This window comes from Callithrix jacchus, chromosome 7, assembly GCF_049354715.1.
Source record: "Callithrix jacchus isolate 240 chromosome 7, calJac240_pri, whole genome shotgun sequence".
NCBI classification, from domain to species: domain Eukaryota; kingdom Metazoa; phylum Chordata; class Mammalia; order Primates; family Cebidae; genus Callithrix; species Callithrix jacchus.
This window is the reverse complement of record NC_133508.1, coordinates 89437126-89464637: the sequence shown is the minus strand read 5'-3', so window position 1 is coordinate 89464637 and position 27512 is coordinate 89437126. Positions and strand designations below refer to the sequence as shown.

Genomic DNA, 27512 nt, shown 5'->3' with positions numbered 1-27512 from the left:
AAAAAAAAGATTACAAAAGAAATTATTTAAACAAAATCAGGATTAAATTTACTCAAAACAGACATTTCTAAACAATTAAAACTAAAATCAGGATTCCACAACAAAATGAATTTACAATAGTCCGCAAGTAAACTCTTAAATGTTCTAACAAATCTTTGCTTCCAGTCCTGTTCCTATCAAAGAATTTCCTGCATTATACTCAAAATGATTTTTTTAAAAATCTGATCACAGGCCTGGCTCAGTCGCTCATGCCTGAGCACTTTGGGAGGCTGAGGCAGGCAGATCACCTGAGATGAGGAATTTGGACCAGCCTGGCCAACATGGTGAAACTCTGTATCTAATAAAAATACAAAAATTAGCCAGGTATTGGGCCAGACACAGTGGCTCATACCTGTAATCCCAACACTTTGGGAAGCAGAGGTGGGTGGATCATGAGGTCAAGGGATCGAGATCATCCTGGCCAACATGGTAAAACCCTGTCTCTACTAAAAATACAAAAGTTAGCCAGGTGTGGTGGAGAGGCTAAGGCAGAAGAATTGCTTGTACCCAGGAGGTGGACGTTGCAGTGAGCCAAGACTGCACCACTGTACTCCAGCCTGGCAACAGAGGGAGACTGTCTGAAAAAAAAAAAAAAATTAGCCCGGCATGGTGGCAAGTGCCTATAATCCCAGCTACTCAGGAGGCTAAGGTAGGAGAATTGCTTGAGCCTGGGAGGTGGAGGTTGCAGACAGCCACGACTATTCCGCTGCACTCCAGAGTGGGCAACAGAGCAAGACTCCATATCAAAAAAAAAAATCTGATCATAGCCTTACTTTACTTAAAATTCCTTTATGCCTGTAATCCCAGCACTCTGGGAGGCCAAGGTGGGCAGATCACAAGGTCAGGAGTTTGAGACTAGCCTGGCCAATATGGTGAAACTGCTTCTCTACTAAAATTACAAAAATTAGCCGGGCCTGGTGGCAGGCTCCTGTAGTCCCAGCTACTCAGGAGGCTGAGGCAGGAGAATCGCTTGAAACCAGGAGGCAGTGGTTGCAGTGAGCCAAGATTGTGCCACTGTACTCCAGCCTGGGTGACAAAGCAAGACCCCATCTCAAGAAAAAAACAACAACAAAAAAAAACCTCTCCAGCGGCTTCTGAAAATACTCATGATAAAGTCCAAACTTTCTGGCATGGCTTAGAAGGCCCTGATTATTCCTGTGTTCCCTTTCAGCTGCATCTTTTGCCATTCTTAACCTCAACTTTCTGCTCCAGCCTTACTAAGTCTCAGTAATACTCAACCTCACAATTTATATAACCCATTTTCTCAGCCTAAAGTCTACATCTCACTATTTAATCACGTGCTCTCTGAACTCTAATTATGTTTTTGGCACGGAAAATCGTTTTATCTGTATCACCTCATCAGACTGGAAGCTTCCTTGAGGTTTAGGGCTGTGGTATTTTTTGTTTTGGTTTTCCACTGTAAACAAATGCTAGATATACATATATATATATGAAGAACTCAATACATACATATTTGGTAAATGAATGAGCAATACATTATCAAGACCAGTTAAACAGACTGTGTACGTGTACGAGCACATGTGTATCAACTAAAGACGCTAAATTATTATTTGCTCAGTCTTTGTACCAACCATAATAAATGAAAAGGCTTTTTTGAGTTTCACCAAGGATCACTCTAATAAGAAACTACTAATTCAAATAGCATTAATTTGAATGTTTTCATATGGGGGAAAAAAAGAAGTGCTAAAAATTATGTACAACCATGACTTTTTGTAATTAAAATGGTTAAATCAAGGATGATCTAAGGAACATTAATATACAAAAAAATCCCTTCAAAAAATGACTTGTGGAATAATCTAATTTGTGCTTACTCAAATCGTCCGATACATCTTCAATTCCTGAAGCACTATCATCAGAATCACCAGTATTATCTGTACATGTTTGTTGTTTCTGAGATCGTGGTGAGTTTTGCAGAGCATATTTTTCTCCCTCTACAGCTTCAATATTCACTTTGTCCACAGAAGTAAAGGAGCTTGGAATTTTTTCCCCAATCTGTTGTAATTCTGTCTTCTGTCTCATGTCTTTCAACAGTAAACTGGATCCCTTTTCTGCTTCCGCTGGTGAACTCAGTGCATTTTCTGACTTCATCTGACAACTGGTTGCTTTTCCTGCTTTCACTGAATTAGGTGACTTAGGTGATTTTTCTACTTTTGCCTGTAAACTGGGTGCCTTTTCGGCTTTCACCGGAGAATTAGGAAATTTTTTTGCTTTGCAATGACTTTGATCTCGAAGGACTACCCCCAAATCTTTAGGACCAGGAAGGTTGGCAGCATTTACTTTACATGATTTAACTTCTGTTTTTTCTATACACATATCATTTTGCTTAATTTTTTTACTACTATTCCTGTTTGGAGAGCTGTTCCCAATTTCTTTTATGGATTTATCATTTCTAGCTTTCAACATTTGATTAGCTATCACTTGAACTGCTTTGCTCTCTTCACAAATAACATTCTTCTTTGGTTCATGTTTTTCACTTTTTATGGTCTTAGACTCTTCCATTATTTGAAAATCTGCTTCTTTCCAATAGTGATATTATAAAGTGGCAGATCTCCAGTAGTTTAAATTGCTTCAAATCCAGTTTAGGCAAGCACACTATTGGGTTAAAAGAAAGAAAAATCTGTTATTTAAAGTGGAAAAACCATTTTTTTACGGTTAGACATTAAAAAAATATATTTTAAACTTGTTCTAAAAACTAAAGAAATAATTTTTAAAATAAATAAATAAATAAATAAATAAGCTATATGAGGAGTTACAGCCCACTAGGTAAATAGTGAAATGCTCATCAACAAAATTCTAATGTAATTATGGTAATACAGCACCAAACCAAAGAATTTTAGAAGTAAAGGTCGTTTCACATTCCTTTAAGAATTGCAATAGAAAACTAAAACTTGCAATTGAATATATCACAAATAACATAAAAGGAAACAGAATTTTAAAAAACACAAGAATTCCAATCTTGGCTGGGCATGATGGCTCACGCCTGTAATCCCAACACTTTGGGAGGTCAGGCAGGTGGATCACCTGAGGCTGAGTCGAGACTAGCCTGACCAACATGAAAATACAAAAATACAAAAATTAGCCAGGCTTGGTGACATTGCACTCCAGTCTGAATAACAACAGCAAAACTCCGTATCAAAAAAAAAAAAAACAAAGAGTCCTTCTGCTAGCAAAAGGAAACTGCATAGAATTAAAATGTACCATCTTTGATTTTACTTGATTTACTAAATTACAAACTTAGGTAAACATCTCTAATCATATAACTTCACATCATATAAATACAAAAACTTATGTAAAATAAAGAGCTTACTCTTAGTTTTAATCACTCACTGTTGAGAAATGCTACCTATATGATTGCTGAGAAATGCTGAGCGTATGATAAAATATATTGTTTGCTAAGAAGAACGATGGCAAGGGAAACCTGCTGCCACTGCCCCCCGCCCCAAGCAGAAAACTACTTGGGACATTCTAAAGTGGCAGGATAATATATAAATAAAATACACCAGTTAAAACAATTCTTTAAGCATGGGACATCTGACCCTGCCCCCATGGCTCCCTTGTGGAGGATACTTTAGTTTGTCTGTGATCAGTGGTAAGTGGCCACCAGCTGCCTACTTAGTATATTTTTGTATTATGAGAAAATACCAAACATCTGTTTGTTAATAACAATCAACTGTTCAGAGAGAATACATGCGTGGGTCAGAGTTTGCTTGGAGCCCTCAGCCCAGAATGCTGTCAGCCCCTGAGACTCTCAGTTCTGAAGGCTGTTGGTCCCCCGGATAGACCCACTTTGCTGTTCTATCTGGGTGTCTGCTTCTCAATTCCTTCAGTGCCGCCTGGGTGGGGGTCTCTATGGCCGCACTGGTCTCAGTAGCTCACTGCAGCCTGGAACTCCTGGACTCAAATGATCCTCCTGCCTCAGCCTCCCAAGCAGCTAAGAACACAGGCACACACCACCATACCTAGCTAATTTTTTTGTTGTTGTAGAGACAGAGTCTCACTATGTTGCCAAGGCTTGTCTCAAACTCCTGGCCTTAAGTGAACCACCCATCTCAGTCTCCTGAAGCACTGGGATTACAGGGATAAGCCACCACACTCAACTAATAATTCTTCTTTGTAGTGCAATCCTCTCCATTCTCTGCCTTGCTTGTCCAAAGTAATATTGTCTTTTACTTTAAAAATTTATTAGGTTCTTCTTTCTAAATTATTATTGTAGGAAATAAGAATAAATAAAAGGTTCCTCTTCAAAGCTTTCCTCCTAGTTCATTATGAATAAACAACAGTTTCTTCAAAGGTTAGTTTACTTTAAAGTTTTGCTAATAAACTCGAAGTAGCTGTTAGTCATAATAAAGAAATAAGTGCATCCCATGTTCTTAGTTCTTATACTTTAACCTAGATATTTGCCCTGACATGCCTGGACAAGCCGAGGCAAGTCTTAGGTCGTAGCTTATTCCCCTTCCTTATTTCGAAATGTTATTGCTTCTCTAAGCATTCCTCGAGTTACTTCCTCTTTTGCTTTGTTCTCCTCTGCCTTTACCTCTTTAGAAAATTTCCAAGTTTTTAGCCAATCAGGTCAAGCATAGAATGTGAGATCTGGTTCCAGCCAATGGAAACTGGAGATAGCATCAGGGCAACTGCATCAGATTATGAAAGTTCTAAATGTCCCTGTCTCCACTCTTCAGGTGTGCTCTCGTGGCAAGACTGCCGGGGAGTTGCACCCTTCCTGCAGGAAGTAAAGCAGCTTTGCTGAGTAATGCATTGTCTCAGTGTAGATATTTTCCCGATGTTATAAACCAGTTTCCAACAATGTTAATAAAAATTAAAGTCAAAACCATACTAGATATGGTGTCAGTTGGAGTCAAGCAAAGTATTTAAAAAACTTTTTCAATCAAAAAAAAAAAAACTAGGCCAGGCGCAATGGCTCACGCCGGTAATACCAGCACTTTGGGAGGCCAAGGCAGGCGGATCACAAGGTCAAGAGATCGAGACCATCTTGGCCAACATGGTAAAACCCCATCTCTACTAAAAAAAAAAAAAAAAAAAAAAAATTACCTGGGTGTGGTAGTGCACACCTGTAGTCCCAGCTACTTGGGAGGCTGAGGCAGAAGCATTGCTTGAACCCAGGAGGCGAGGTTGCAGTTAGCCGAGCTCATGCCACTGCACTCCAGCCTGGCGATGGGTGACAGAGCAAGACTGTGTCTCAAAAAAAAAAAAAAACACTAGATTTTCACCATTAATATTTTGACTAAATTTTCTGGTGAAAGCTATAGAAACTTACAACTGTAAGGCCGAGCACAGTCGATCACACCTGCAATCCCAGCACTTTGGGAGGCCAAGGCGAGCAGACCACAAGGTCAGGAGTTCGACACCATCCTAACACGGTGAAACCCTGTCTCTACTAAAAATACGAAGGAGGCTAAGGCAGGAGAATTGCTTGAATCCAGAGGCAGAGGTTGCAGTGAGCTGAGATCACACCATTGCACTCCAGCCTGAATGACAAAGCAAGACTCCATCTCAAAACAAAAACAAAAACAAAAAAATTTTACAACTATAAAAGAATGCTTTTGCTCCTAACTTTTATGTAAATATATTTAATTAATACATTTTGCTTTTATTATTCTTGATAAGGTATTTTACATAACTGTCAAAAGAGTTATCAAAATGTATGACTATTTCTAAATTCTTGTGAGAACTGCTGCAGGGTCCTCATTTTAAAAACTAAAATGAGCTCTATTTCAAAAATTGAAGCCAGGTGCAGTGGCTCACACCTGTAATCGCAACACTTTGGGAGGTTGAGGTCAGGAGTTCAAGACCAGCTTGACTAACATAGAGAAATCCCATCTCTACTAAAAATACAAAATCAGTCGGGCATAGTGATGCATGCCTGTAATCCCAGCTACTCGGGTGGCTGAGGCAGGAGAACCGCTTGAGCCCAGGTGGCAAAGGCTGTGGTGAGCCGAGGTGGTCCCACCATTGCACTTCAGCGGGCAACAAGAGCGAAACTCTATCTCAAAAAAAAAAAAAATTAAAATGAGCTTTACATCTAAAAGATTAGTTTTACCTTCTTAGTAACAAAAGTATCTTTAAATTTTTTTTTTTTTTTTTGAAATAGAATCTAGCTCTGCTGCCCAGGCTGGAGTGGAGTGGTGCAATCTCGGCTCACTGCAACCTCCATCTCCCAGGTTCAAGTGATTCTCCTGCCTCAGCCTCCTGAGTAGTTGGGATTACAGGCACCTGCCACCACACACAGCTAATTTTTGTATTTTTAGTAGAGACATAGTTTCACTGTTGGTCAGGCTGGTCTCAAATGCCTGACCTTGTGATCCGCCTGCCTTGGCCTCCCAAAGTGATAGGATTACAAGAGTGAGCAACTGCGCCCCGCCATATCTTTAAATTTTTAATGCTAATCTACTATGGTGATTCTTTAATAATTTTATAGAGGTCATCTGACAAAAGCCATAAACAATAAAGATTTGAAAAACAAAGCTGTTCCACAATTTTGTTTGCAAAACTTTTCAGACAATTTATTCATCCACTCAAAAAATACTTCATAAATCAAGTTTGTATATATCAACAAAAGCTACAAAATTTTTTAAATCAATATACCTAATATAGATAAGTGCTAGTGGAGAATTCCAGGCTCAGAAAGTTGCCAGGTTTTCACTTGGAGTAATCTTTTTTTTTCTTTCTTGAGACATATTCTTGCTCTGTCATTCAGGCTGGGGGGCAATGTGGCACAATTATGGCTCACTGTAGCCTTGACCTCCCTGGGGTCAAGCAATCCTCCCACCTCAGCCTCCTGAGTAGCTGGAACTACAGGTATGTGCCACCAAACCCAGCTAATTTTTCTATTTTTTTTTTTTGTAGAGACAGGGATTCACCATGTCACCCAGGCTGGTTTTGAACTCCTGAACTCAAGCAATCCTCCTGCCTCGGCTTCCCAAAGTGCTGTAACTACAGGCCTGAGCCCCTGCATCAGCCACTCTGAGCAATTTTTCATATAACTAAAAATACATTTAAATTGCTAATAGAAGGCTGCAGTGAGCCGAGACCATGCCATTGCACTCCAGTCTGGGTGACAGAGTGAGACTCCATCTCAAAAAAAAAAAATTGCTAACAGGAATATACGTTAAGAAAAGAGTGTATTTTCTCATCATCCTCATCTTTATCTTTTATTTTTTAAGGGTACATAGTAGGTGTATATATTTATGGGTTACAAGAGATGTTCCAATACAGGCATGCATAAAACAAGCACATCATAGAGAATGGGATAGTCATCCCCTCAAGCATTTATCCTTTGAATTATAAACAATCCAATTACATACTCTGTTTTTAAAAGTACAATTAAGTTATAATTAACAACAATCACCCCTACATCTTTTCTTCTAAGAGTGGCCAATGTCTTATTGCCTCAAAAATGTTATTACAAAATTGCTATTTTCAACTTTTTCTTTGAAGCTATCAAGAGTAAGAAATTTTCCCCAAAAAGCTGTAATTCCTAGAAATGAAGTTCTCTCTGAGGAGACAGTGTTTTGAAGATAAGGCTCAGCCAGGCACAGTGGCTCACACCTGTAATCCCATCTCTATGAGAGGCTGAGGTAGGCTGATCTTGAGCTTGCAAGTTCAAGACCAGCCTGGGCAATATGGTAATACCCCATCTCTACAAAAAATACATAAATTAGCCGGGTGTGGTGGTGTGTACCTGTAGTCTCAGCTACTTGGGAGGCTGAGGTAGGAGGATGGCTTGAGCCCAAGAGGCAGAGGTTGCAGTGAGCTGAGATAGCACCACTGCACTCCAGGCTGGGCGAAAGAGCCAAATCTTGTCTCAATAAAAAGAAAAGAAGGCTCACTGTTTCCCCTGCACACTCTATTTGGTTGAACCAAATAAAAATTATAGAAATCAACCTCAAATGATGGAAAAAAATAACATCAGAACTACCTTCTAGTTCTTGGTTACATATTTAGAATGCAGTAAATGGTTATGAAATTCTAACCTTAAATAACTAGTTATATCTTATTATTAAGAAAATACAAATAATTTTTTTTTTTAGAGCCAGGGTCTCCCTGTGTCACTCATGCTGGGGTGCAATGATGCCACTCTAACTCACTATAGCTTCTAATTCCTGGGCTCAAGTGATCCCCCCAGCTGATAATGGCTGGACTCAGGGGTGGGAGGCACACTTAATGAACCACTGCTGTAAGAAGTGATCCTGAAAGTAGAAGTGAAGGGAATCATTCTCTTCTGTACAGCCTTACACACAGTCAATAATCTGATTCATGTCAGTCTCCCCATGACATTCTAAAGTCCATGAGGTAAGAAATCATTTCTAATTTTGCTTATCATTACATCTTCTGGGCCTACCACAGTGCCTAATACAAAGTATTGTGTGCCAATAAATGCGCTAGATGGATTTTTTTTTTTTTTTTTGAGACGGAGTTTCACTCTTGTTACCCAGGCTGGAGTGCAATGGCGTGATCTCAGCTCACCGCAACCTCCGCCTCCTCCGCTTCCTGGGTTCAGGCAATTCTCCGGCCTCAGCCTCCTGAGTAGCTGGGATTACAGGCACGCGCCACCATGCCCAGCTAATTTTTTGTATCTTTAGTAGAGACGGGGTTTCACCATGTTGACCAGGATGGTCTCGATATCTTGACCTCGTGATCCACCCGCCTCGGCCTCCCAAAGTGCTGGGATTACAGGCTTGGATTTTTTTTTAACTAATCTGAATTATTTTAATTGTTCACACTTTAAAAATATATGGAATCCAAAAGATGCTTAATTGCATCATACTTTATGTTGTCTACAATGGTAGGACAGGTCCCTCTTTCATAAAGTCTTCCATAATCTACACCTCTACTCTCCTACCCAGGGCGGGCTTAGATAAGTAGGCCTCTTCTTAATGAACTCTTCTTACTTTTCTCACAGCACTTAGCAATTAAACCTATTTATGTTTTTACTTCCTATTTGAACAGTAGAAACTGTCTTTCCTAATCTGTTTTTAATAAAACAAATACATTTACATGGGTGAAAAACAGTACTCTCCTATCAACTCCCAATTTCTCTCCTCAGAAGCAACTACCTACTTTTCATTATTTTGATTTATCTCCATATTTCTAAGTAACATGTTTAAGATGATACTTTTTGTTTTGTTTTAGCTTTTTTTTTAAGACATTATCTCACTCTGTCACCCAGGCTGGAGTACAGTGGCATGCAATCATGGCTCACTGAAGCCTTGACCTCCTGGGCTCAAGTGATCTCCCTGCCTCACCCTCCAGAATGGCTCAGACTACAGGCATACACAACCACACCTGGCAATTAAAAAATTTTTTTTGTAGAGACAGGGTTTCACCATGTTGCCCAGGCTGTCTCGAACTGCTGGGCTCAAGCGATACTCCTCACTTGGCCTACCCAAGTGCTGGCATTACAGGCATAAGCTACCATGCCCAGCCTTAGCTATTATCTGCTAACTTCCTACATGAAAAATAATGGCTTTAGCCATCTTAAACATTCCCCCTAAAAACATAGATAACTGTACAACATAAGTACCTCCCCACCCAACCACCATCCTCCTAGGATGATTTTAATAAGATGTGTCAAGATTATTCATGGTTAAGCCACCTATACTACAGCAGAGTTTCCTAGATATTCATAAAAATTCACTTTCTCCTTTTTCCTGAGCACATGACTAGTCTACATTTCCCAAACCCCTCTGCAGTTTGGTGTGGCCTTATGATAAAGTTCTCACCTCCTTAATGCTCTCTTTTTCTTCTCATTGAATAAAATTCTCATCCACCCAGCTTCAGTCATTCAACCAACCATTATGTTCTAATTCAGATCAGGAAGTCTCAAACTTTTGTATACAGGAATCAACAACTAAATGCAATTCTGATTCAGCAGACTGGGAGTGGGTTCTGATATTCTGCATTTCAAACAAGCCCAGGTGATGTCCACTTGGCTAGTTCTTGGCCATACTTTTGGTGGGACAACAGGATCAATATAACTTGGGCCCCTGAATAACCACATGGAACAAACTACTAATCTAGATGTCCTGACGACTTACCCAGCAACCTATATGAGAAAGGAATAAAATTCTTTGTTTTTTAAGCCATTCTATTACTAGATCTAGCTTTTGACTTAAGAAATATATATACTTAATCACATTTCCCTTTTGGTATACTTTTTCAGTTTTACCTGAAATTAATCACTTCCTCATTTTTCTTAAGCTTTTTCTACATATATATCAATAATTCACTGACAGAACTATACATTTTCTCTCCGTAAAATCAAACACATCAAGTAATTTGGTTTTGTTGTTGCTGTTCTTTCCTTGGATATCCCTTCTTGGGACCTTTCTGGTCATTATTATACTTTCACCACAGTTGCTGTTATACTCAGACTTCCTTTCACTATCATCCTACCAATTCCCTTACACTCACTCATGTTGACTCTTCTTTTTACCTCTTCCATGACTTATTCCCTTGTATTTGGTGGAACACATCCTCCAGCAGCTTTCTAAGAAAGGAAACATGAGACCAGGCACAGTGGCTCACAGATGTAATCCAAGCATTTTGGGAAGCGAAGGTGGGTAGATCACTTGAAGCCAGGAGTTTGAGACCAGCCTGGCATGGCGAAACCTCGTCTCTATTAAAATACAAAAAAAAAAAAAAAAAATTAGCTGGGTATGGTGGCACACACCCATAATCCCAGCTACTGGAGAGACTGGAGCACAAAAATCACTTAAACCCAGGAGGCGGGGATTGCAGTGAGCAGAGATTGTGCCAACTGCACTCCAGCATGTGCAACAGTGTGAGACTCTTGTCTCAAAAAAATAAAAGAGAGGAAGAAAATATGAAATACATTGAAGAAAACAATTATGCCCCACTTCCGATATTTCATTCTATGTAGCGGGATACCCATTATCATAACATTCCTGACCTCTTTCCACTCCCCTCATTCATTCCTTACCTAAGGAGATGAGGTAACTTATTTCATCAGTGAGTTTGGGAAAATAATCCAGGCAAAACTTAGCCTTATCCCCTCTCCTTCCTCTTTGGATCCTGCTGTCCACAGGGAAGAAAATCTCCCATTCTGTTCCATCATACGCTAACATTTACAGACATAAGCCTCACATAGGGCCTGCAGTTGTTCAGCTCTGCCAGGTCCTGATAGGTTAAGTCTGCCTAATTCTGGCATTGAGTATTAGTAAACCAGTTGAAAGTATAAGCTGTCTTCTCTAAACTGAACCTTATCAAAAATAAAATTATAAAAACTAAATAAAAATAAAATTATATTCTGGTCTCCATATGCTTCCTTTGTTTCACCCAATTTATTTAAAATTCAGGAAAGCAAAGGGGGTGCTATTTATTGGACCCCTGTAAACTCCAACAGGAGGTAGATTTTATAAAACTGCATATCTGCAATGTCTCTATTGTATATTCAGACCTCATTTAGTTAGGTATAAAATTCTAAGGCCGGGCGTGGTGGCTCACGCCTGTAATCCAAGCACTTTGGAGGCCAAGGAGGGCGGATCACTTGAGGTCGGGAGTTCAAAGCCAGCCTGACCAACATGGTGAAACTCTGTTTTTTTAAAATAAATAAATAAATAAATAAAATGAAATTCTAGGTTAGGACCAGGCACAGTGGCTCATGCCAGCAAACCCAGCACTTTGGGAGGCTGAGGTGGAAGGATCATTTGAGCTCAGGAGTTCAAAACCAGCTCGTACAACAAGGCAAAAACACACAACACAAAAATCAGCCAAACGTGGTAGCGCATGCCTGAGGTCCCAGCTACTTGGGAGGACTGAGGTAAAACAATCACTTGAGCCCAGGAGGTCAAGGCTGCAGTAAGCTGTGATGGCTCCACTGAACTCCAGCCTAGATGACAGAGTGAGACCCTGTCTCAAAAAAATAAAACAAAATTGTAAGTTAGAAATCTTTCGTTCAAAATGTTATAGGTTCCTTTTCAATGATTTCTAGTTTCTAGGACTACCACTGAGAAAATTATGCCATTCTTATTCTCTTTTTTGTAGACCTGTTTTTTTCTCTATGGAAACTTCTAGGATAATCTCTTTGCTTTGGTATTCTAAAATTTCCAAGTGACAGGCCTGCTGTAGCTATCTCCTTGTTCATCTTGTTGACTGACTAGTCAGCTGGCTCTTTTCATCAGTAATTCACATCATTCACTTCTGTAATTTCTTTTTCTTCCATCTACTATAAATTCCTCCTTTTCATCTTTTCTGTTCTCTTTGTACTGCTCCTATTAATTAGACGTAAGTCCTCTAAACTGATCCTCTAATTTTCTTTTCTCTCCATTTTTCCATCTTTCTTTTTGTTCTCTTTCCTAGGTGATTTCTTTAACTCTATCTTTGAACTCTTCTATCATATTTTTTACTTCTAAGAACCCTCACTCTCTATTCCTTTTTATAGCACTCTGATCTAGTTTCATAGTTCTAATGTCATATTTCTAAAGACTACTAACACTCAGAACGCTAAAATTTTTTCTCAAACTTCTTTCTGCTTTCTGTATTTATTGTTCTTGGCATTTTGTTCCCTAAGTAATATTGTTTATTTTCTTCTCTACAAAGCATACCAACATGCTTAATAGGGGTCACAGAAAGAAGAGAAGGGTATAGAAAAAATATTTGAAGAAATAATGGTCAGAAACTTCCCCAATCTGATGGAAGACATAAGTACATACATCCAGAAAGCTCAATAAACTTATAAGAAGAATAAACTCGAAGAAATCCATGCTGAGGCACAGAGTCAAATTGTCAAAACCAAAGAGAACTTTGAAAGGAGCAAGAGAGTTTAACTCATTAAACACAAAAGTTAACAGCTGACTGCCCACAAGAAACCATGGAAATAAGAAGGCAACGCAGTGACATATTTGAAGTCCTGAAAGCAAAAAGCTGTGAACTAAGAATTCTCTCGCCAGTAAAACCACCCTTCATGAATAAAGGAGAAATTTTATTTCCAGGTAATTTAAAAATTATATTTCCAGGTAACATAAAAACTGAGAAAGTTCATTCTGCCCTACGAGAAGTGCTAAAAGAAATCTTCGTGCTGAAATGAAAAGATAAGGCAATAACCCAAATCCATAATAAGAAATAAAGAACACTAGTAAAAATAACTACATAGGTAAATATAAAAGCCAATGTTTTGTAATTTTGGTAACTCTTGGCTTTTTCCCTTTTACATGATTTAAAAGACAAATGCATAAAAATTCATTACAAACCTATGTTAAAGGGCACATAATAAATAAGGAGGTAATCTGACAATAAAAATGTAAAGGGGGAGAGAGATGAGTAGAAGCAGAGTATATCTGCGTACTATTTAAACTAAGTTGACATTACTCAAACTAGGCTGTTATAAATTTAAGATGTTAATTACATCGTTATCCGCAAGGCATCCACTAAGTAAGTAACACGCACATGAAATCAAAACAGTATTCTATTTCTATAAAAAATCAATACATAAAAAGGCAGCATTAGAGGAACAAAAAGCATAAAAAATATATGGAAAAGAGGAAGCTAAATGGCAGAAGTAAATCCTTCCTTACCAGTAATTGCTTTAAATGTAAATGAATTAAACTTTCCAATTAAAAACAGAGATTGGCCAGGTACAGTGGCTCACGTCTGTAATCCCAGCACTTTAGGAGGCTGAAGCAGGTGAATTACCTGAGGTCAGGAGTTCATGACCAGCCTGGACAACATGGTGAAACCTTGTCTCTACTAAAAATACAAAAAATTAGCTGGGCATGGTGGCGCATGCCTGTAATCCCTATACTCAGGAGGCTGAGGCAGGAGAACTGCCTGAACCCAGGAGGCGGTGAGCCGAGATCGCGCCATTGCACTCCAGCCTGGGTAACAAGAGTGAAACTCCGTCTCAGAAAAAAAAAAGACAAAAAAATCAGCTGGGCATGGTGGTGGGTACCTTTAATCCCAGCTACTTGAGAGGCTGAGCCAGGAGAATCAGCCGAACCTGGCAGGCGGAGGTTGCAGTGAGCCGAGATCATGCCATTGCACTCACCTGGGAAACAAGAATAAAACTCCATCTCAAAAAAAAAATTAAAATAAAATAAACAAAATAAAAAGAGAGACCGGCAAACTGGAAAACATATGACCTATCATCTATCTACAAGTTTCACTTTAGATACAAAGGGGCAAAGAGGTTGTAAGAAAAGAATGAAAAAAGATACTCCATGCAAACAGTAACCAAGAGAGAGCTAGGGGCTAAATTATTATCAGAAAAAATATACTTTAAGTCAAAAAAGGATACAAAACACAAAGAAGGACATCATATATTGCTAAAAGGTTCAATTCAACAAGGACATATAACAGTTATATACACCTAACAACAGTGACCTAAAATATAGGAAATAAAAGTTAACATAATTGAAAAGAGAAATTGTTCCATAATCATACTCAGAGACTTCAATACCAAACTTTTCAATAACAGAGCAACCAGAGAGAAGATCAAAATGGAAATAGAGGACTTGTGCAACACTAGAAAATAATTTGATGGCCATGCATGGTGGCTCACGCCTGTAGTCCCAGCACTTTGGGAGGCCAAGGCAGGTGGCTCACCTGAGATCAGGAACTCGAGACCAGTCTGGCCAACATGGCAAAACCCCATCTCTACTAAAAATATGAAAATTAGCCAGGCATGGTGGCACACACCTGTAATCCCAGCTACTTGAGAGGCTAAGGCAGGAGAATCACTTGAGTGCAGGAAGCAGAGGTTGCAGTGAGCTGAGATTGGGCCACTACACTACAGCCTTGGCAACAAGAGCAAAACACCATCTCAAAAATAAATAAACAAACTAACTAATTAGACCAGTCAGGCACAGTTTGCCCACCTTGGCCTCCCAAAGTGCTAGGGGTATTTTTAATAGAAACCTCATCTCTACTAAAAATACAAAAATTAGCTGGGTGTAGTGGCACATGCCTGTAGTCCCAGCTACCTGGGAGGCTGAGGCACAAGAATCGCTTGAATCTGGGAGGCAGAGGTTGCAGTGAGCCAAGATCGCACCACTGCACTCCAACCTGGGCAAAAAAGTGAGACTCCATCTTAAAAAATAAAATAAAATAAAATAATTAGACCTAACAGATATATAAAGACTCTATCCAACATCAACAGAATATATATTCTATCCACAATGGGCATATAACACGAAAGACAAATAAATGCTCTGTTTTGGCAACTGAGGGGAAAAAAAAAACAGCTGGGCACAGTGGTTCATGCCTATAATTACAGCACTTTTGGAGGCCAAGGTGGAAGGACAACTTGAGTCCAGGAGTTTGAGACAAGCCTAGGGAACACAGGCGACTCCATCTCTACAAAAGAAATTAAAAATTGGCCAGGCACCTGTAGTTCCAGCTACTCAGGAGGCTAAAGTGGGAGGATCACTTGCACCTGGGAGGTGAAGGCTACAGTGAGCTGCAATCATGCCACTGTACTCCAGCCTATGCAACAGAACTTCAAGATGAAAAAAAAAAAGAAGAGAAAGAAAAAAGGAAGGAAGGAAGGAAGGAAGGAAGGAAGGAAGGAAGGAAGGAAGGAAGGAAGGAGGGAGGGAGGGAGGGAGGGAGGGAGGGAGGGAAGGAGGGAAGGAAGGAAGGAAGGAAGGGAAGGAGAGAGGGAGGGAGCGAAAATTAAAAAAAAGGAAAGAATCCTTTCTTATCTTTCCTTATTCACATTACTTCCCTGAATTAACCAACCACTTACTCTAAAAATGATGATGTAGAAGGAAAGGGAAAGACAGTGCAATTCATGCCTCCTTTCCTTTCATTCCTGCCTTACTTATCCCAAGTTAAAGAGAGTGGGTGAGATGACTTACACCTGTAATCCCAACACGGGGTGGGGGTGGGGGGTGGTTTGGACAATCCTCCCACCTCAGCCTCCCAAAGTAGTCCAGGGATTACAGGTGTGAGCCACCACACCCAGCCTTCCACTAGTTTATACAATTTGTAGATGACTAAATTTGTACTGGGTTGGGAAGTTACAGAATCACTATTTCAATAGAGTAAGGAACACAACAGTAATCATGCCGGCGAAGGGAAAGGATAAAGCCAAAAAGAGGCTTTACAGTGAAATTAGGGATAGATTAGGAAACTAAAGAAACATAAAAAATATATAGATAATTCTGAAGATTTTGGTTAGAAGTAGAATCATTTTGAATCATATGAATAGGAACTACCAAGGAAAGTAGAGATGAGTATCACCAGAACATAAAAATTAAGGAAATTATTAATTTTAGATAAAAATTTAGAAAATTAATAATTTCAATTAACTATTAATAATTAATTTATTGATTAATTAAAATTATTAGATACCTTCAATGTTATGCTTCCAATTGCCCAATACAAATGTCAGGAATTACACCAAAGTATCAGTAAATATAAAGGAATGACCTAGAGATTCCTAGATTGAAATGACAATGTAAAAAATATAGCCAGTAGGACACCAGTCTTACAAGGGAACAAAGAATAAACATTAGGTAGTAAACTATAGATCTAATTTCCTGGCTTTGAGGAAATACGTATGGGGGAAAAAGCAATGTTCGAGACATTACCCACCCACATTAATATCTAATATACTGAACACTGGCCCGGTGTGGTGGCTCATGTCTGTAATCCCAGCGCTTTGAGAGGCTGAGGTGGGCGGATCACGAAGTCAAGAGATTGAGACTATCTTGGCCAACATAGTGAAACCCCGTCTCTACTAAAATACAAAAATTAGCTGGGCATGGTGGTGTGCACCTGTAGTCCCAGCTACTCAGGAGGCTGAGGCAGGAGAACTGCTTGAACCCCGTAGGTGGAGGTTGCAGCAAGCCAAGATCATGCCACTACACTCTAGCCTGATGCCTGGCAACAGAGCAAGACTCTGTCTCAAAAAAAAAGAAGTAAAATTTCTACATCAGGCCAGGCGCAGTGTCTCACACCTGTAATCCTAGCACTTTGGGAGGCCAAGGCGGGCAGATTACCTGAGGTCAGGAATTTGAGACTAGCCTGGCCAACATGATGAAACCCAGTCTCTTCTAAAAACACAAAAACTAATCCCAGCACTTTGGGAGGCCGAGGCAGGTGGATCACAAGGTCAGGAGTTCAAGACCAGCCTGACCAACATGGTGAAATCCTGTCTCTACTAGAAATACAAAAATTAGCTGGGCATGGTGGCGCATGCCTGTAACCCCAGCTACTTGGGAGGCTGAGGCAGGAGAATCGCTTGAACCTGGGAGGCAGAGGTTGCAGTGAGCCAAGATCATGCCATTGCACTCTAGCCTGGGAGACAGAGTGAGACTCTGTCTCAAAAAACAAAAAACTTCTACATCATATCACTTATTTATTTCTCTTTTGTCGTTTTTTCTTTATTAGTTCTTCCCAATTTGGGTTGTCACCAATATTTATTTATTGATTTATTGATTTATTTTTGATATGGAGTTTTGCTCTTGTTGCCCAGTCTGGAGTACAATGGCACGATCTCAGCTCAACGCAACCTCTGCCTCCTGGATTCAGCTATTCTCCTGCCTCAGCCTCCCAAGTAGCTGGGATTACAGGCATGCACCACCACACCTGGCTAATTTTTTGTATTTTTAGTAGAGACAGGGTTTCTCCATGTTGGTCAGGCTGGTCTCAAACTCCTGACCTCAGGTGATCTGCCCACCACAGCCTCCCAAAGTGCTGGGGTTACAGATGTGAGCCACCACGCCTGGCCCATATCACATTTTTTAAAAACCTGAAAATGGATCAAAGACCTAAATGTAGAAGCTAAAAGTGTAAAACTGTTAGAAGAAAACATAGGAGTATATCTTCTTTTTTTTTTTTTTTTTTATTGCATTTTAGGTTTTGGGGTACATGAGCAGAGCATGCAAGACAGTTGCGTAGGTACACACATGGCAGTGTGTTTTGCTTCCTTTCTCCCCTTCACCCACATTTGGCATTTCTCCCCAGGTTATCCCTCCCCAGGAGTAGATCTTCATAATCTTGGATCAACAATGATTTTTTAGGTATGACACTTAAAGCAGAGAAAATAAAGAAAAGAGATAAATGGGACTTCATCAAATTTAAAACTTTTGCATTTTAATGAGCATACTCAAGAAAATGAAAAAACAGTATAGCAGCTCCTCAAAAAATTAAACATAGAATGATCCAACAATTCCAATTCTGAATATACCCAAATAACTGAAAGCAGAAACAGGTATTTGAACATCGACATTCAAAGAATCATTATTCACAATAGCCAAAATATGAAGGCAACGCAAGTATGCACCAACAAATGAATGGATAAACAAAATGTGGGACTTACATATAATGAACTACTACTCAGCCTTAAAAAGGTAGAAAATTCTGACACATGCTATGACATGGATAAACTCTGAAGACATTAAGCTATACGAAATAAGCCAGTCACAAAATAACAAATATTGTATGATTCCACTTACATGCAGTACCTAGGGCAGTCACAATCATACAGAAATAAAGTAGAATGGTGGTTGTTAGAGCGTAGGAAGCAAGGGAAATGAGAATCTATTGTTTAATGGGTACAGAGTTCAGCTTGGGAAAATGAAAATGTTCTGGAAATGGATGGTGGTGATAGTTGCACAATAGTGTAAATATATTTAATGTCACTGAATGTATGCTTAAAATGAAAAAAATATTAATAAACATTCATGCAAAAATCCACAACAGAATACTAGCAAACTGAATTCAGCAGCCCAGTCAAAGGATTATATACCACTACCAGATGGGATTTATTCCTGGAATGCAAGGGTGGTTCAACGTAACAAACCATATTAACCAAACAAAAAGAAAAACCACATGATCATCTCAATTGATGCAGAAAAACGATCTGACAAAATTCAATACCCTTTCATGATAAAAACAACAATCTAGGAATAGAAAAAAAGTACTTCAATATAATAAAAGCGATCTAAGAAAAACCTACAGTAGATGTCAAACTCAATGGTAAAAAATGAAAACCTTTTCCTCTAATATCAGACAAGGGAAGAATGTCTGCTTTTACCATTTCTACTCAACCCAGTACTGGAAATTCTAGCCAGAGAAACTAGGCAAAAGAAATAAAAGGCATCTAAATCGGAAAGGAAGAAGTAAAATTATCTGTTTGCAAATAATATTTTATATGTAGAAAACCCTAAAGATTTTACACACACACACACACACACACTCTCTCTCTCTCTCTCTCTCTCTCTCTCTCTCTCTCTCTCTTCTTCCCTCCCTCCCTCCCTCAACTAACAAATGAATTCAGCAAAGTAGCAGGATATAAAGTCAATACACAAAAAAACCAGCTGCATTTCTAAACACAATAAATAACTTGTAGAGAAATTTTTTAAATTCCATTTACGGTACCATCAAAAACAATAAAGTACTAAGGAATTACATAACCAAAGAAGTGAAAGACATGTACAATGGTGAAAGACACAACAATGGTGAAAGAAATGTAGAAATATATCAACAGAAACATTCTATGTTCATAGACCAAAAGGCTTAATTTTTTTTTTTTTGAGGCGGAGTCTCACTCTGTCTCCCAGGCTGCAGTGCAATGGTGCAATATCGGCTCACTGCAACCTCCACCTCCCAGGTTCCAGTGATTCTCTTGCCTCAGCCTCCAGAGTACCTGGGATTACAGGCACCTGCCACCACGCCCAGCTAATTTTTGTATTTTTAGTAAAGACATGGTTTCACCATGTTGGCCAGGCTGATTTCGAACTCCTGACCTCAGGTGATCCACCCACCTCGGCCTCCCAAAGTGCTGGGATTACAGGCGTCAGCCACCATGCCTGGCCTTAATGTTGTTAAAATCTAAAGATGTAATGCAATCCCTATCAAAATCCCAGTGACATTTTTCGCAGAAATACCAAAATCAATCCTAAAATTCACATGGAATCTCAAGGGACCCCAAATAGCCAAAGAGTCTTGACAAAGCAAAGCAAAGCTGGAGGACTCATACTTCCTCATTGCAAAACTTACTACAAAGCCACAGTAATCAAAATAGTAATGCTATTAGCGTAAATACAGACATATAGACCAATGGAATCACAGACCAGAAATAAACCCTCACATATGTGGTCAAATAATTTTTTAACAAGGATGACAAAGACATTCAATAGGAAAAGGGAAGTCTTTTCAACAAATGGTGCTGGGAAAACTGGTTATTCATCTACAAATTAATTTTGACCATAAACAAAAATTAACTCAAAATGGATCAGACCTAAGAAACTTAAACTTGTAACTTAAAACCATAACTAAAAAACATAAACCTATAAAACTCTCAGAAGAAAACAGAAGCTTCATGACATTGGATTTGGCAACTATTTATTATGACACCAAAGGCATGGGCAACAAAAGAAAAAATAGACAAATTAGACTGGCTGAAAATTTAAAACTTTTGTTAATCAAAAGACACTATCAACAGAGTAAAATGCTGGCCAGACCAGGCATGGTTGCTCATCTGAGGCCAGGAGTTCAAGGTCAGCCTATTGTAGAGACTCTGTCTCTAAAATAATCTTAAAATTTGAGTGTCATGGTAACATGTGCCTATAGCCCTAGCTACTCCAAAGGCTGAGGTGGGATGATCTTTTGACCCCAGGAAGGTCAAAGCTGCAGTGAACCGTGATTGCACCGCTGCACCCCAGCCTATAGGACAGAGTGAGATTCTGTCTCTTAAAAAAAAAACAGAAAAGAAACAGAGTGAAGGTCCAGCGTGATGGCTCACATCTATAATCCGAGCACTTTGGGAGGCCAAAGTGGGTAGGAGGTTGCAGTGAGCCGAGATCATGCCGCTGCACTCCAGCCTGGGCTACAAAGTAAGACTTCGTCTCAAAAAAAAAAAAAAAAAAAGGTAACCCACAGAACAGAATAGAAGCAAATGTTTATAAATCATATATCTGATAAGGGACTAATATCCAGAATATAGAACAACTCCAAAAACTGAACAACAAAAAACAACCTGATTCGAAAATGGGCAAAGGGCTTGCATAGACATTTCTCCAAAGAATATATACAAATGGCCATAAGCACATGAAAAGATGCTGAGTATCACTAATTAGGGAAATGCAAATCAAATCTCCAATGACATACCAACTCACAACCATTAGGACAGCACTACTATTAAATAAATAGAAAATAACAAGTGTTGGCAAGGCTGTGGAAATATGAGAACCTTTGTGCACTGTTGGTAGGAATGTAAAATGGTACTGCCATTATGAAAAACAATATAGCAGTTCCTGAAAAAATTAAAAATATACTCAATGGTCCTAAGATGTCAAAAATAGTTGAAAAAAATGTTCACAGCAGCATTATTCATTACAGGCAAAAAGTGGAAATAACTTTTTGGCTATAATGAATATAAATGCCTATGATGAATACAAAATGTCCATCAAATGAACGGTTAAACAAAACATGGTATCTCCATAGAAGGTAATACTATTCAGCCATTAAAAAAAAGCTAATACATGCTATCTTGAAAACATCGTTTAGTGAAAGACTGGCACAAAAAGCTACATAATGCATAATTCCTTGTATATGCAATGTCCATAATTTCTAGAGATGTAGCTTAGTGGTTGCCAAAGGCTTGGAGAAGGAAGGAATGGAGAGTAATTGTTAATGGGAACTGAGTTTCACTATGGGATAACAATATTCCAGAATTAAATAGTGATAGTTACACAGTTATATAACCTTCTAAATATACTAAAAGTCACTGAATTGTATCTTTTGTAAGTGTGAATTTTATAGTATTGTAAATCATATCTCAAAGAAAAAAGGGAAAAAAAATACACTATTATACATTACATTAGCCATCAAAGTAATAAAGTTTTAACATATTACTCCAGACCAGAAAATAAAGGAAAAGATAGATTCTGTCTTAATATTACCATGAAAACAGTTTGACTCAGAGACACCTCCAGTCCAAAAGGTCCCCAAACATACTGAATACCACTCGCCTAAAGGAATACTAAGCACATGACTAGCACTTAACGAACACTTAATGACTGGTCAATTAAATTATTTAAACTACAGTGATAAATATTTAATAATTACATTATTAAACTACACACTGATAAAATGCAATCAGGTTTAGTAATTATCATTCACACTTTGCATACTTGCAAAATATTTTTAAAACCTATGTGACTACAGAATTTAACACTCTGAACACAAAATTTTGACACCCTAAGCTTGAAGGTACAACACAGCATAGAGGCGAAGAGCTGCGACACTAGACTCAGACACTTTTAGCTTAAATCCTGACTGCAGCAAACTAGCTTTGAGATCTTGTCCAAAGTACTCAATCCTTCAACATGTACTTTCCCCATCTGTAAATGAGGATAACATAAGAAAGGTTGTTTTGAGGACTAAGTTAACACTTCAAAGATCTTGAAAAAGAAATTAGCATGCAGTAACTATGCAGTAAGTTATCTATTATCATGGTTAATCAAATATCCACTTAAAGCAATCAGATTGTTGTGTGATTAACAAACATACCTATTTCTTTTAGAAAGTACAAGATGCGGCCAGGCGAGGTGGCTCAGGCCTTTAACTCCAGCACTTTCGGAGACCTAGGCGGGCAGATCACCTGAGGTCAGGAGTTTGAGACCAGCCTGACCAACATGGAGAAACTCCGTCTCTACTAAACATGCAAAATTAGTCCACCATAGTAGCGCATGCCTGTAATCCCAGCTATTCGGGAGGCTGAGGCAGGAGAATCACTTGAACCCGGGAGTTGTAGGTTACGGGTGAGCCAAGATTGCACCACTGCACTCCAGCACTCCAGCCTGGGAAACAAGAGCAAAAATCCCATCTCAAAAAAAAAAAAAAAAGCATTGAAAGTACAAGATTCTTTATATAATAAAGACTAGACTTTGCCCATCTATACTGGTGAACGTCAAACCTGCATGAATCGTTTCTCCTTCTAGCCCACGCTCTTCAACGCCTTAACCTACAACTTTCCAGTGCTAAACTAGAAAATAATCAACTAATCCAAACAAACAAGTGAAAAAACTTCCTAAGTAGTGAAACATGGTGATTTCCCCCAGAGGTGTTTTTATCTCAATAGAATTTCCTAAAAAATTAAAAGTTCTTGAACAGTAAGGTTTAGATTTACACAACAGAATCCTCAAGATAAAAGTCTAGAACACAGGGAGAAGTGAGAAGAGTGGTATGAAAAAGAAGGCTTGCCTATCCACTAAAAACAGGTAGACTGTTGGCAAGGAAGCCAAGGAGAAAGAAATACAAGACTTGGAGTCCGAAAACATAGTTCTAATCACAGCTCAACCACTATCTCACTTGGTGATCTCACAAGATAAAAATGCAAACAACTTAATATAACATACATGGTGCCATACAATTTGCTACTTCCAATCATTTATCTCACCATTCTATCCATATCAATTCCTACCACACTGAATTTCTCACTCTCCCTCACTCTCCAAGGTTCATTACAGTTTATCATCTTTGCATGTTATTCCCTAGGTCTGGAAAGACCTCTTCAACTCTATCCTCCTCTTCACCTAGCAAACTCCTACTCACCCTTGAAGAGCTAGCTTCTTCCATCTCAACTCCCACAATCTAGTGTGTTGTAATTTACTGTATTATATATAGACTGATACAAATGCAAATGTTTGATGAAATGAATGTTTAAATGAATGAATGACCAATCTGAGGCAGTTTCCCATTCTAAACAATTGAGAAAATAATACATCTGAAAAGCAACATCACATATACATTAGGAAGAGAGATCTGCTTTGAAATCTAATTCTATGATCTTCAGCAAATTACTGACCTCTGTGAGTCAGATTCCTTGCCTATAAACAGGTTTCAAAGGGTTGTTATACTGAATAAGTTAAAAAAAAATGCATAAACAGTCTAGCACGGTGCCTAGAAGAAAACAGGCACACTAAAAAATTTTGGTTCCATTCTCTCTCACCTTCTTCAACTCATTAATTATAGATATCCAATAAGATGATTTGACATAAAAATAATTTGAACAACATAAGACACCACACAAATCTCTCACTTAAGGGAGAAAAAAATCCTAAAGTTAATCTCCATATTTATATACCCTTACTTATCTTTGTAAGAAATACTCTGGAGGAAAAGTCAGAACCTGCTGTTTTCAGTGTGTGTGGTTTATTTGAATACAGTCTGTATAAAATAAAGTTTTTTTTTTAAAGAAATACTCTGGAGAAATGCTGGTTTTTAAACATTCCCCCAAATTATGTAATTATTTATGATTCTAGAACTAAAACAATTCAGGATCATTTGTCTTTTTTAGGTCTTTCTAGAATTATTCTTTTTTAGAACATATTTCTATCTGCAGCAGTGGCTTTAACTGAATTTTTTAAACTTGTTTTAATCAATTCAAGTATTTGCAGTTTATTTTAAAAAGGAACACCTCTCATTTGAGTTCTGTTTTGACAAACAAAAACTTCTGGCAACAACCTTTACAGGTAAGTATTGCTTTTTTTTTTTTTAATTAAAAAAAAAACAGGGTCTTACTCTGTCACCCAGACTGGAGTACAGTGGCACAACTGTGCCTCACAGCAACCTTGAACTCTAGGGTTCAGGCAGTCCTCCCACATCAGCTCCTGGGACTACAGATGCACACCACCACACCAAGATAATTTTTTTATTTTTTGATAGGAACAAAGTCTCACTATGTTGCCCAGGCTGATACTGAACTCACAGGCTCAAGCAATCCTCTTGCCTACACTTCCCAAAGTGCTGAGATTACAGGCATGAGCCACCTGGCCAGGCCCTACAAGTAAGTGTTGATTATTTTGTTTGTCTGAAACTAGAAACCTTCTACAATGTATAGATTCAAACACCTTTCTTGACCCACAGACCCTGATATAACTTTTTGTAGAGAACACAACATGGTACTTATTTTGTATGTCAAGGTTAACTTTGAGATTAAAAAAAAAAAGTTCTAGTTACTTACTCTGTCTAAAATGAATCCACTGAGAACAAAAATTCTCCTTAAACAGCTTTGTTAATCAGAGAAATTTATAATTATACATTTTGATTCTAAAAGGTCTGAAATTAAAATATAGACACTGTATTGTTCTAGCTCGATCAACTAAAAAAATGTAATTTTAGGTGTGACTTAGAATTTGTAAAATTGAACTAAACTTATATGCATGACAATATCTTGTTAATTTATCTGTATTACTAACAACTTGGCTTATGACAATGAAAAGACCTTAAATTTCCTTTCTATATTTAAATGTTTGCTGGATTTAAAACATCAAATGTCATTAACTTTCACTTCCATTTCTGAATTATTTTAAGAAAACTTAGTTTTTCAGTTTCCACACTAGCCAAGTGAAAAACTGCAAGCAGCAGGAAAACTTATCTAAAAAAGTTTTAAAAGTAAGTTTTAAAATTTATATTAAATATATTTTTAAAGCATAAAACGACTTAAAATTCTTATCTTCCCCAAAGTATATGCTTCCTAAGAAGCACGCTTTAAAAATGTTTATAAAAGCAACATAGCACACTAGACACTAGTAAGTTCATTATCTTAAGCACAGCTTTTTAATCGAATCGATATTTCATAATTTTACAAGTTGTGACTAATCAGTACTACGATGCCGTGTAGTGACATACATGAGTTCTGAGCCTAAAGAAAATTCCAGCACACATACACACACACAAAGTCGGCTTTTCTTTTTAAACCATCCCACAACTCAACACCTCTGTATGGCATTCTCTCTAAATTATCATATCCGGTTGGGATTATCCAATTTTATTAGCTAACAGTTCTCATTACTTTAAAAACAGAAACAGGATATGTTCTGTTTCATCAAGTCTACAAACATTTCGCTGCTACAAGACTGGAGGGAAAAAAAATCTTTGGAAATAAAAGATAATCTGATCCATTAGAGCTAATTACTAAATGCATGCCAACAATACACAATTCGAATTGCAGTTCTGGGCACAATTTATGGTCATGAAAGGGCAGGTCAAATGTGTAAGGAACTGCTTTTATCAAAACGAAGAAGCAGATATACTGAATCTAAACCTCACACAAAATTCATCTAAGACTCGGTAATCTTCTGAAAAGAAAATATTTAATCAACGTTGTTCATGTAACAGTAATTCATCCCATTGAAGTACGACTAGAAATCCCGCTGGTGTGTTTCTTTCAGGTCAAAACATCTCATTCTTTCGCAATCCATATACCAACAGGATCTAAAACCCTTCGCAGAGGCGTGCAACACACTAGGAGAGCGCAGTCTGTTTACAAATGCGAATCTCAGTTACCCACGTCAAAACCGCGCATTACCACCTTTCGACTGGGGGGCGGGGGACAGGGAAGGCGGGCTAGCAAGAAATGAAATCCACCCAGACACCCCTGCCTTCTCCCTACAAGGACGAGCCCCGGGGAAACGTTCAGTATGTATTATATGCGTGTAAACATTTATACACATTAGTCACCTATATCTAAGCAAGGGTAAAAGAAAAGGTACACATGACAGGGAATCGTAACTGAACCCAAGAGAAATGTTCAAACCAATCCCGTTAACTCAAAATCCATGCCCGCTGGTCTACAACAGGTTTCGATCCGGGACAGGGAGCCCCAGCCACAGTGTGGAGTTCGTCCCCAAAGCGCCCCAATGCCCTCCTCAGGCCGCCCAGGCCGCTGTCTCTACCTCCCTTATCTCAGCCTTCCCCTGGGACACCCGAAGCCCATTCCAGGAAAGAAAGAAGTGTCAGGCCCCGAGGGAACGGCTGAGACGCTCTCAGGCTGGGCCCCCGACACCTGCGAGGCTCGGCACCTGAGGAGGGCGAAGCGGGGGCCGCCGGCCTTCCCGAGCACACCCCCTCGGCACCCGGCGCAGCGCTGCGGCCGGAACAGCGTACCTGCGAAGCCCGCGAGCTACAGGCGCGCGCGACGCCTCCTCATCTCAGTGGCTCCCGCTCTCCCTCCGCCTCCTGCTGCCGCCGCCGTCGCCGCTGCCGCCGCTGGAGGCCGGGACACGACGAGCTCAGGACTCCACCGCCATGTCCGCCACGCCGCGAACTGCATTGTGGGGGGGAAGGGATGGGGAGGGGGAAGAGGAGGGAGAGGGAGAGAAAAAGGAGGACCCGCTGAGGGGAGGGGGCGAGAGAGAGGGGCAGCCGGGGGAGAGGGGGAGGAGAGGAGGGAGCTTGGAATGGGGTCCAGGCCCGGGAGGGGAGGAGCTAGGCGCAGAGGAAAGGGTTCTGGAGTGTCCCCTCCCTTCGTTCCGGGGGGCCCCCCCAGGCACCGTTTACAGCGGGGCGGGGGAGGAGAAACAGCACTGGGGGGAGGGGGCTCTTGGTGGCCGCGAAGACACAATGGGGAGAGGGCCGAGGTGGGAGGACCATGCACTCACACCGACGCGGAGGGAAGGGAGCGCGCGCGAGACACTCGTTAGCTCGCGAGGAGGGGGCGGGCCCCTGGCGGAGAAGGAGGG

General features: G+C 39.5%; 1 protein-coding gene across 45 annotated transcripts in view; it reads right to left on the bottom strand.

Moving 5' to 3' along the window:
- TUT4 (terminal uridylyl transferase 4) overlaps window positions 1-27099 on the bottom strand; it is a 133362-nt gene extending 106263 nt beyond the window's left edge. For 26 of the 45 annotated variants that reach the window (XR_013520069.1, XM_078331775.1, XM_009001221.6 and 23 more), the window contains exons 1-2: window positions 26938-27099; window positions 1872-2652 (exon numbers count right to left, since the gene is read on the bottom strand). Coding sequence is in view for 36 of the 45 variants with exons in the window: in XM_078331775.1 (XP_078187901.1) it covers window positions 1872-2559 (688 nt within the window). In the remaining 9 variants the exon portion in view is untranslated. Of the gene's footprint in view, window positions 1-1871; window positions 2653-10513; window positions 10697-26937 lie in introns of all 45 variants that reach the window. The other 19 variants (XM_078331779.1, XM_035251473.3, XM_078331780.1 and 16 more) reach the window with 3 other exon arrangements.
- Between the last annotated feature and the right edge of the window lie 413 nt (window positions 27100-27512).